General features: G+C 37.4%; 1 protein-coding gene across 1 annotated transcript in view; it reads left to right on the top strand.

Annotated features, from left to right (window-relative positions):
• Nucleotides 1-12289, top strand: part of LOC128502662 (vascular endothelial growth factor receptor kdr-like) — an 89984-nt gene that overhangs the window by 45085 nt on the left and 32610 nt on the right. The window contains exons 10-12 of the mRNA XM_053472539.1: nucleotides 4983-5133; nucleotides 7967-8105; nucleotides 11998-12109. Coding sequence (XP_053328514.1) covers nucleotides 4983-5133; nucleotides 7967-8105; nucleotides 11998-12109 — 402 coding nt within the window. The remainder of the gene's footprint in view (nucleotides 1-4982; nucleotides 5134-7966; nucleotides 8106-11997; nucleotides 12110-12289) is intronic.

Here is a 12289-nt window from a genome sequence, read left to right on the forward strand (position 1 = left end):
TCTATTTACTCTGTTATGGTATATAGCCTTGAGAAACTAAAATAATAACAGCAATGCTACAGGATCCAAGTATGTATATAGGAGAGAAGGTCCCTACCCTGTAGAGCTTACAATCTATGTAGAAAATGAAAGTCTTCTCTACAAACAGGTGGAGGACAAGAAAGACCAATCAATAACAATTTTGACAGTGGAAGTTAAATCTGCAAAGTGTCACACCATCTTTAGTGTGTTTTAAGTGCACTTTTTTTTTTTTTAGAATGAATCAACCGGTATACCATGGTGAATTACTTGATATGCCTCCAAAAGCATATTTTTAGTCCCATTAGAAATGTCTAGGTTATTGTACTCTGGGAGTTAATCAATTGCTGTCTCATCCTGATAGGGTTAAATGACAGTACAGGCGTGAGAGTGGAATGAAAACTGACGTAACGCAAACAAGCCATGCTTATTAAAGCATTCCACTGCAATACCATCTTCTATCCGCAGAATGGAATGAGGGATAAGGCCAGCTTTCTCACTTTGCTTCTGCTTTTAGTTTCCAACTATTTGGAACAATCTCTAAAAAATGCTGGGGTCAAAATCAAGAGTCTCATTCCACCTAATATGCAATCCCAGATTTGGTCTTGTTTGCATCTCAGGGTCATTCTAGGGTCTGGGAAGAGGCACACTTTAGATTTTTGGTCATCTGCATGAGAAAGTGATTTTGGATTTAAAAGGCCCAGGTTTTTGTTGCTCAGTCCAAAATAAACTAGTTTCTCTGCTTCTTAGCCTACATATTTTTACATTGAGATCCAGAAATGCTTTTCTATTTTGGGTAAAGATAAAAAAAGAAGGAAATGAAAAACAAAAAAATGCTATGAATGATTTCATATGTTTCTTTACCCGGAATACTGATTTTCAACTCTAAAGTATTGCATTATAAATAGCAGATAATTTGCATGTTGAATCACATCATGAATTGTCATCTTTCCCTACAATCCAGCTGGAGATTGATGGCATATGTCTTAGACTTTAGTAAGCATGAAACAGTGAGCAAAAAAGGGACCCAAACCTTATCATTGCTCTGTTATGGCACAAAATAATGTGGTCTGTTGTTTTAAAAACTCAGCCCTGAATTAGGGGTTCAATGAGAAAAATTAAAACATTGTTTTAAAAAATGTAGTTGTTGGGGAACTGCATAACCTATTATCCAGACAACCAGGATGCTGAAAGAGAATCATGACAAATATAGCAAGATTTTGTCAGCTGATGTATATATTTTAACATTTTTAAATATATGTATAAGCATAAAGCTATCCTGAATGTAAGACAATACCAAGGCATCCGAAGGGGGGGGGGCAGAGGGGTTAACACCTAGAAGTCAAGGAGAAAAGCTTTTATTAAATTCTGCACAGCCCTGCTGTCAGGGTGATTTGGTCTGCTCCCTCTCTCTCTAGCTGGTTTCTCCCCTTCACTCTGGCAGCTGCTCCTTCACACGCACAGAGTACCTGCCTGGGCACAGACACAGTTTGTATGCTCCAGACACAAGGTAGTTTCATTCAAACATGTATTGTGGCTAGAGTTAGTTAATATTCCTGCTGTTGAGATTACATTTCCCATGACTCTCAGCTAGGATGACCACACTATGTGTCACATACACATTTTTTATAAAATGCATTTTATATTAATTATTAAGAAGCCTTGGGAACCATGTTGATTTCAGATTTAATACAATGTGTATATTATAATATACATACTATCATTACCAGATATGAGAAGTTTCAGATAGTTAATCTCTCTATTATCAGACATAGGTAGATTCAAAGAATTAACCCCTCTATTACAAGACATTACACACACAAACAAACAGAGCCACATATACACACTATTTCATTTTTAATTATCCTGAGTCCTGAATTTGTAGTTACAAAACTTTCTAGGCCCAGAAATCAGTGAGAGGAAAAGCAAAGTTTTTGTGTCATTTACTTAATTTTAATATTTTATTAAAGGCCATATTTTCTCACAGTGAAAAATTAGTGCGGCCCGCGCACGTATACAATTCTGATGAAGTGGCCCACTGCAGAAAAAACTTGGACACCCCTGGGGTAGACAGTGAGAAGGGGGGGGTAGGAAGAGGGTAGCTAGTGAGAAGGGGGTAGGGGGAGGGTAGCTAGTGAGAAGGAGGGGTAGAGAGAGGGTAGCTGGTGAGAAGTGGGGGTAGGGAGAGGGTAGCTAGTGTGAAGGGGCGGTAGGGAGAGGGTAGCTAGTGAGAAGGGGATGATAGGGAGAGGGTAGCTGGTGAGAAGGGAAGGTAGGGAGAGGGTAGCTAGTGAGAAGGGGGGTAGGGACACTCAGCCAATCAGTAGGGTTGAGAAGTCTCTAGTTCTGCAGAACATCTGATACTTTAGTAACTAGTTGTTAAATATTGCAAACTGTATATTTAAATTTTAAGTCCCTCATTTATACAATGTGCTGAAGGGGTATAATCTAGTCCTTGGATCACAACAATTATTTTTAATACAAATATGAACAAGGCAGATTTAAGAGCTTTTTTTAAAATGATGTACTATGTGTTTGTGTGATTGAGAAGACTTGTTCACTAATTTGTTATGTAATCAGATCTATAGTGACTCATTATAGGAAGGGAATTTCTAAAGCCAAAAAGATTAAGAAAACAACATAGTATATAGGTCTGTATTTTTTTGCCCAGATTATCTGTTTCCCTATTGAATTATTACTATGCGTTCATTCTTTCTACACAATGAGTGAAATGGTAGCACTTCCTCTACATGGGTCTTCATTGAAGTGTGTTGTTTGTTTAATTACTGCAAGTAAGATGTTCATAGGAAACTGTTTCTCCCTTGACAACCATCAGATGGCTTGATATAACATTGCCAAAACGGCTTCTTATTCCTTGATGCCAAATGATTAATCCCAAATCTCCTGCTTCCTTCTCGGATCCCCATGTATGGTGCTAACTTTGATTATGATATATTATTACAGGATTTTCCATAAAAGCAATGGTCGGAAATTTCCTTCTTTACTAGAAGAGTCAGGAATAGATCAGGAAAAGTGGATTACCTTGAGAGTGTTGAATTTGGATTGAATATTGAATTGTGTGGATAATATCATTCTGTTGGTTCAATTTCAGGTTTCCATCTGTCCATATAGGAATAGTATATTTAGCAAATGCCCTATAAGGTTTATTTCTCCATTTTTTACACTTTGGAATGTTGTTGTGATCTGTTTAAATTATGCAGGCAATATTGGCAAGAACAGACAGAATGAACAAATGTACAGTTTGGGCATTTTAATTGTGTAGAAGACAAGGAACAAAAATATCAGGACCAATTTCCAAACAAAATGTATATGATAATGACAACATTTAATGTTTATGTGGTGAAAATATAAGACACTATTTGGTGAGGGTCCAAGCTACACGCTACACCTCCACACCTAGAGATCAAAGAATATCCTTATTCTTATTATACAATAAGATGCCCGTAACATGAAATTAACATCCCCAAAGTTCCTTCTGCTGTTTGTTTACTAAAGAGGGCCACATCATTTTATCCTATATTTTATTTATTTTTTCTATGAAATGAGGTCTGTGCGTGAAAATAAATCCTAGTGCACAGGTATAATCATGGAGCGATCTGAAAGAACATTCCACCACTTTTATCTCTGTGCACCAGAATTCTTCTTTATGCTCATGTGTAACTGTGTGTTCCTTATGTCTTAATTAGTATTGTTTAGATAAACTAATCCAATAGCTTGATAGCATTCGCCATACCATTCTTCTCATTTCCTGTTTGAGCCTCTGCTGAAGACACCTGCTCGTCTAACAAACAGAGAGGATGAGTTCAAACATAGGAATGCTCTGAGATCATATTCTTTAGGGATGGTCATTGAGAAACCCCAATGCTTATACTTTTTATGCAGAGGCTATAAGTTTGATGAGTTATCTTATAGTGACAGCCTAAGAAAATCATTGCCACATGTGTTGTGTTATTTTTCTGTTTTTCAAAAAGGTCAGATTACTGAATTGGATTATATGGTTGATAAGGTAAATCCATGGTATTCTCCACTAATCTATATCACTTGTGTTATAACTAATTGGAAATGTTTTCTGTTAGAAACGGGCAGCCTATGGTACTAATTGCTTTACGCAGTATGAGGTATGACAAGCTTGGATCAATCTGACTGATAAAATAAAAAGGGTCCTGATCTCAGTTCTACAGTTAATGTGTTTTAACACTGACTTCAGTGGATGCCTTCATTTTCTAGGACTAAGGTATCCTTAACTGACCCATGTTGAAGCAGGGTCTTCAACTGTAGCATGACATTGCTAACTGGAAGGATAGAGTATCATCAGATCAATGTAGAATGTTACCATTTTTTTTCTTAAGCCCTAGAAGCTCCATGTGCTCAAATGGAGACTAGAACCCAATATCTTCTGAGGAAGCACTCTCCGAAGGGATAAGCCTCTCCTTCCTTTCCTGCCAGATATTAGCCTGAAGGAGGGGAGGATCTTCTTTGTCCTCCTCATAGTGCCACTATAACCTCCAGGAAGAGGCAGGAGCCACAAGGCATCAACCAAAAAGCCGAGGCCCAGCTCCACTGCAGCCTTTCGAGAGTCCAATCCGTGAATCAGTTTTCTTATCTGTTTCTTTCAGCATGCAAAAACTATTTACTAAAATCATAGGCATGCGTGCACATAAACAAGGGCAAAAAAAGTACCATATAAGGCTCCAGCCCTTCGGCCGGTTTAAAAATGTTTTCCTCACCAGGCCAGGAAAGTAAAAATAAAGCCATCTAGCATTTGGGTGATCTTCATGCACTTATTTGTTCCACACAGTGATGAATGTTACTACGTTGTAGTTTGTGACCCTAAGAACCTGCCCAGCAGACTCTCAGATGGGATTAATGCATGAGAGTTGACAGTAGGGGTGATAATGTCTTCTTAGCAAAAATAACTGTGATTTCTCTTAATTTTATTCTAGTTAAGCCCAGCATTTTGGAGAAGGAAACGGACTTTAAATGGGTCGAACCTGTGGTTATGGGACAGAAGCAGAGCTTCCACTGTACGGCCTTTGGAAATCCTCCTCCCACAATCCACTGGGAGTGGCAGCCATGTCTACATGCAAATACAACGTAAGTGAAAGACCCACTATACATTTCATAGCTTCCAGAATATACAGGCGGACCTCCAGAGAAAAAACAGACACTAAAATCAAGTTATAGTTTCTTTGTGTAAACATTTCCCTCATTTCCTTCTTCCTGCACCATGCAATCAAAAGGTCTATTGGGAAGAGCATTCCCCTTTAACTCCAATTATTCTGAAAAAGCTTAAAACAACATATATTTAACCAATAAGTATGTCATTATGACGACTATCATTAGCGTTTGTAAAACTGTGGATGGCTACACTCTTTATGGTTCATGTAACATTATAACTGACATCTTTGTTATTTTTTGCTAATATGATATGAACTTTTATGCATTGACAGCAGCTGTGTATTAATTGATCCCTTTGATCTATTTTTGTTACATATGAATAAGAGAACTTTGAGATTGTAACTTGAATGTATATATATATATATATATATATATATATTTTTTTTTTTCTTTCTCTCTTTCTTTCCGAGTATGCCACTAAATATGATCCACTAAAAGTATAAAAAACACATATTCAAAATCAGTCCATATTTTGTAGGCAAACATGTAGGCTGGGGATCATCTGTGTTGCTGTGTCATGCCTTAAGTTGTGTAGCACTTGTACAAAAAGAACACTGTGATATCCTTGTACACACTGCCTTGTGTTGGTACCAAAAGCTTAGAAACTTGCTAATATCTTAGGTGTCCTGATGTTTGGTAATGGCTCTGGACCGGCAGTATAGATGAGGACAAAACCCAGGAAGCCTCCAAGCATCTCACTGCATCTACCAAAACAGTCGTCTTCCACTGTGTTAATATAGGATTAAAGGATTTTAGCTCCCTTGTACCCACTAGGAGTCCTGTTTTATAACCCATTAACCAAAAATAAATCACTGCTATCATAATAAACATTCTAGGCTGTTTATGCTGGAATAACAAGTGTAAGCACTTTTTTCATTTATGTAGCTCCATGTTGAAAAAAATAATCACCCGTGTAATGAAATATAAAAACAGAGATGAACTACTGACTGGTAGTTAGTAGTATTATTTACATATACAGACTGTTACATTGAGCAAAGAGTGGGCAGAAAAAGCTCGCAGGGACAGATTTAGCTAACAGAAAACATATGAACAGTTTGAGAAGAAGCTGACTCGAATTTGACTGACCTACTTATACTTACTTCGGAATCTTTCTAAAAATCACAAAATACTGTTTAACCACTGGAACTCTCTCATCCTTTTCATTAAAGTCAGAAATACTGTTACACCAAAAACTGTACTCAAATGCCACTTGTTCTTATGGCTCTATTAGTAACAACTTCTTCTAGTGAGGTGGTTAAGGTAATGCAATATGCCCACCAAATTCTATGATTATACTAATGCTGTCTGTACAGTAGACTCAGTCTGCCACTGTGTGGCTTGTGAGGACACCTCCGTTTTGTTTTGTCCCACATCATCCCTTAGTCTCCAATCCCCCTTGCTGTCATCTGCAAAATAGTGTGGACTTCATGCATGCTGAGGTTAAAGATGGTGCCCAGGGAAAGGCAGCAATGTCCTCCCCTACCTGCCAACCTGACCATGAAACAAACTTGGTAGTTAACCTGGCTTGGCTTCGTAGAAAATCACCAGATCATAACTCCTGAAGCAGAGCAGTGTCCCCGAAGGAGTTGCCGTCACAAACCCTGTCTAGTTACTTCCTACACTGTTCCATATGACTGCAATCAAACCTCAATCAAAGACATTTGTCTTCTACCTTTCCTCCCGTCCTGCTATTATCGTAACTTATGTTTGACAGTCAATGAATTCACTAAACAGGGAGTCTGCAGGCTGCTGAGGTGTCTTGACTATTTAACTATGCATCAAGCATGATTCTACAAGTCTATACCATTTCCAAAGTTGGATATGTGTGGAAAAACTAGGCAACAAACTGCCTTGAATGTAGTATTATAAATAATGAGATGTGTGTAGATAGAAGGTGGATCTTGGTTCTCGTAGGCTTGATTTGGAGGTTATACTCTTATCTTTTTCTCACAGAAGCTGCACAAGGATTCCTGTGTGATATGACGCATGGCTTTATTTCCTGCCCTTGTCTGGTTTCCTCTCCTTCGTTCTGCCTCTTTTAAAAACCCAAAAGGAGATTTAGATTGTGCCTATTGTTCTCTGTCAACTTAACAGCAGTGTGCTTTGCTTCCTCTCAAATCCCTGACTTGCACTTAAACTCCTAAATATCGCAGCAAATCTTGCACTTTTTCCCCAAACCCTGAAGTAGCGGGAAGTCATAGTAATCAAACCCTATATCCCCACATGAAATAATTAAATGCCCCTGATGAGAAACTGTTTTTCTCCTATGTTGTTTTAAACTCCGGAAAGTGCAATCAAAGACAAGACATGATATACGTCTAGCTAAAGAAGTTTAAAAGTGGACGTGATGTCCAGTGATCATAAACCTACACACTGCACCAAGTGGGCCATTTCCTTTATTTAAACAATCAACTAGTCCTTGATGATTGTTGAAAGCATAGACATAGAATTGCTCCGAGACCTGAACATATTCTATTCTGAGCAGTGAATGAAAGACAAGTACTATTCAACTTGTGTATGGCAGCCCACTTGAGTTTAACCTTTTAAATTCCAAAAATACAGTTTTTTTCCTCCCCACCTTTTGCAATTCACATAAGGTTTTATGGAAACCACTTTGGATGAGAAACATTTTCTTGTTATCTGTATATATGCAGAGAGATTAGTCATGCTTAACCGACTTGCTCTTCAGTAACCATACTTAATGTGTAGGTGAAGATTTTTCATGCATTTCTTTTTTCTGTTGTATCAGGTGCGAAGTGGATGACATGGCAGAAAGGATTCCTGTTTTGCCCAAAAACAAAACAGATGCGAACATTGATGAGATTAGTGACAACGCTAATACTGTTGTGGTGGATGGAAGGATTATACATGATGAAAAAAGTGTGAAGGTATGGGTTTACCTGTGAGTTGTGTATTTTTGGGACAAAAAAAGGGACAAAAGATAGTATTAACCCCTTAAGGACAATGGGCGGTCCCTAAACCCATTGAAAACAATGCATTTTGAGCCCGTACATGTACAGGCTTTGTCATTAAGGGGTTAAATAATCATCAACTTTACCTAGTAAACCAAATAACACATGAAAACGCCAAAATCAGAACTTTTTTTCTGATGAAAGACAACTACATAGTGTACCCTACACACTGCAATGTTTATTAAAGTCCTGAAGATCGCCACTGGTGGCCAAGTTAATTACACACAATTACTGTAGCAAAGTTTATTTTGAGATAGCCTAGTGTTTTTTTTTCCCCTGAAATACAGATTAAAAGAATAATTTCTGCCCTGTCAACTAAAGATCATTTATTCATAATAATAAGCACTAGACAAGAGGTCTATTCTTTTCCCAAATTTAGAGTAGAAGGCAGGGAATTTTCAGTGACTACAATATATTCTATATAGTTAAGTTGCTGAGTCTCTCTACTCATTGAATTAGGCATTATACAGGGCCAGCTAAGCCCTTCAATGGGAGGGTGCATATAATAAAGAATATGTGTGAATGAACTCTGATAGTAAAGACACACTATAAAAGATGAATTGAATGAAGCAGCATATACAACAAATACTATGTACTATATACAAAAATAAAATAGTTAAACATAACAAAATAAAATAAGTGTATACACCTAAGTACAGTCAGAGCCAAATAAATGTAAATAGATTCATGTAGGATGTCCTAGCAGTGCAGGCTGGAAGTAAGAGAATTTAAAAAACATGTCATTAGTTGTCATAAAAATAATCTATAGGTTTGGCTAGTAGAACGTATGGACCAAGTATTTTTTGAAGGAGCTGCTGCTGCTTTTAGTTCAATAATAAAGACTTCACAAATAAAGATAAATACACCAGCCTGGGGCAGCCGTGTCCAGGCAAGCAGCCCACCATGAATGAATGAGAAGAAAACACTGAATTATACATGTTATTTACTGTGTAAACATGCATTAAGTTTGAGGGTGCCCCCCATGAGTTGTGCCCTGTGAATAGGTCCAGGGCCAACCTGTTCTCAGTTGGTAGTTGTACATGGTGGGTGGCTGAACCATATAAAAACAATATAAAAGTAATATAACAAAGCTTATGAGGTTTGAGTAAAGCTAGATTCCATGAAACGTGCTCATGGCCACATTGATGCAACCAGGACTATAGACATCTGTCAGAATGTTAGATTCAAAAAGTATTCTAGTGAATATGTAACACGATCTTTAATCAAGGGTAATGATGCTGTAACAAAATGTTGGTCAACAAAAGCACTTTAAATAAAAAAGAGATACAACTTAAAGTCAGCTTAGAATTCAACTTTTTTTTCTATTGGAGATATTATTTTAACTCTTTCACTTTTGCTGCCATGGGTTAACTCATAAAGTGTAAAGCAGGCCTTTAAGATATCAAGTTGGCATGATAGATTTCAGAATGTATTTTTCCCAGAGCTCTACAAACTATAGCATCATCTATTGCACTTCAGGCATCAGAAAACCTGCTCCAGATGATAACATATCTATTTCCATTTTTTCTTCATGTCATGTGAGCTAGAAAAAGAGAAAATATGATATAAGTACAATTCTACAAACCTTCTTAACAAAACAATCGCCTTTTCACCTTGCCATATTTTTATCATGTCAAATAAATTGATACAAGTCAATATATGTAAGCCTGAAAGTTTACAATGGTAAAAATGAAAGGTCAAAAACAATAGAAGTTGCATGAAAATATCCATGTTGGAATAATGAAGGCTTTCAAATAAAAGAAAAGTTGCTTTCTAAATGCTAAATATTAAGAGAGCAAAGGAGGCGATCAAGGCACATTCCCTTTGGCACTAAAAGTCCTTTTTGCACAAGTCACATCTGACTAACATCTGGATAGACATCTGCATGTTTTATTGGCAACATTTTTTGGGTTCTGGAATGCAAAGGGCATCCATGGTTCTGCCTTTGCAATTGATCCAGCAACTGAACGTAGCAGTCCTTGGTCTTATACATGCCCTCTGCATGCACATTAGATTTGGAGGACTTACCCTGGAGATGATAGAGATCTGTGCATGTGAGGAATCTGCCCATTGTCTGTGTGGTTCTGGCTACCCATGGCTCCCACAGCCAGGTGTTCTCCCAACTGGCTTCCATATGGAGAAGGAGGAACATCACCTTGATAGCATTCCTAACCAGTTATCACATATGGACAGAGGAACTCTGTAGAAACCATGACTGGGTACATTTAGTGCTAAAGTTAAAAACAAAAATCAGATGATCTTTCAAGATACCTTAAACCTATGTTTAACTTCGATACAATATTATATCACACACAAAGATAGACATTTTCACAAAGTCCATTGCAAAGTGAAGACTAATAAGGACAAATGGTACCAGTTAAGCTAGGAATATTAATTATCGGTTCTTAGAATAAAACATTGCACAACTGGGTGACATAAAAAAGAGAAAAGGCGGTGAAATTAGCTCATTTTGCAAAATCCTTGACACTTTTTTATGTCATTATACCTACATTGGAATTACTGCAACAAATTAACCTAATTCAGGATTTACTACCTGAAAAAAAAATGTAAAGAATTTACTTCCTCGGAGCAGGGTATTTCACAAGATTTAATGCTTCTTATAAAGACTTTCACTGAACATAAAATATAAAACTCTATGAATATGCAGACAACCTATTGTTTATTTGGTATATTATAAATAAAACAGTAAACACATTTTATACTCATAATAATTATTACAGCTGCTATATTTTCATATTTAAGGTTCTGGTTCAGGCAACAATTCTTAAACTGCCAATGCTTCTGCTCATAGTCTTTAGTAGTGTTACATATAGTTAGTATGTGAATGAATGCAATTATTGAAATCTTAGCTTGATCTTGCGAGCTATATATTTTTTAACCATTCAACTATGTAACTATGTAATAATATTCCGTTAAAAAAACATACAAGAAGTGTGTGGGGATTGCAACCACTACAAAATAACGCAAAATTTAAAAAGTTAATAAATTACTAGACATGCACATAGTATTGCTCATTAGCTAATAAAGTAAGCCTAAATACATCGTGCCTTTGTAGCTCAGGATTGCACAGAACAGTTCTGCTCCTCTGGGGCAGTGTTTTTTTCTCTAGAGAGGTCTATTCACTAAAGAGGGAGTTGTCAGTAGAGGTGTGAAGCCAGACCCAGACAGTAGTACAGCATAACTCTTATTACTATATACTCAGCGTGACATTGACAGTGGGACAGCATAACTCCCATCACTATATACTGAGCCTGTCGTGGACGGTGGTACAGCATAACTCCTATCACTTTAAAAGAGCCAGATACAGACAATGATACAGCATAACTCTCTCACACTTTCTCACAATGTCTCCCTACCTTTCTTGTGTCCCTTTTCTTTTCCTGCAGCTCCTCTTCTTTCTCTTCTTCTTCTATCTTCAACTTTTGAATAAAGGCGGTGGACGTGGCTTCAGTGCTGAGCACCGGGATAGGACATCATATCCCAGTGCTCAGCATCAGAAGCCATTGCGTATCACAAAGGAGCACGATACAGAAGTCTGTATGAACAAATCTCCCACTCCCTTGATTTTGGGCCAGCTAAAGGGAGATCCATGACAATCTTGTCCTTCTTTGGTGGGTGCACATCCTGGGCCTCCTCTGGTGACACCGCGGGGCAACCGATGATGGAAGGCAACTGAGTTGGGCCAATAATAACTCAGTGTTCTCAGATATGATTAAATTACTCATTACTCATTTATTTACTTGCTGTCATACTGAACCATGCTTAATCAGATATATTTTTTCTTTAGGTCGTAAGCACCTTGACTAGTTCTCCAAACAGCAATCAATCTGGTATTTTCTTCTGTGTGGCAACAAACAAGGCTGGTAAAGAAGAAAGAGCCATGCATTTCATACTTTCAGGTATTATTGTCAGTTCATGTTTAATGTATAGATTCTGTTATAAGGTATTATATAAGGACACTGTCTTGCTGGCATTACAGGGTCTCTTTATAAAGTGAACAGGTTATTGCATACTTTTATTGCCCTATATCCTGCCGTGTGACATTGTGAAGGCCATCACAAAATCACACATAAATCCTA

The sequence above is a fragment of the Spea bombifrons genome, chromosome 8 (genome assembly GCF_027358695.1).
Source record: "Spea bombifrons isolate aSpeBom1 chromosome 8, aSpeBom1.2.pri, whole genome shotgun sequence".
NCBI classification, from domain to species: Eukaryota; Metazoa; Chordata; class Amphibia; order Anura; family Pelobatidae; genus Spea; species Spea bombifrons.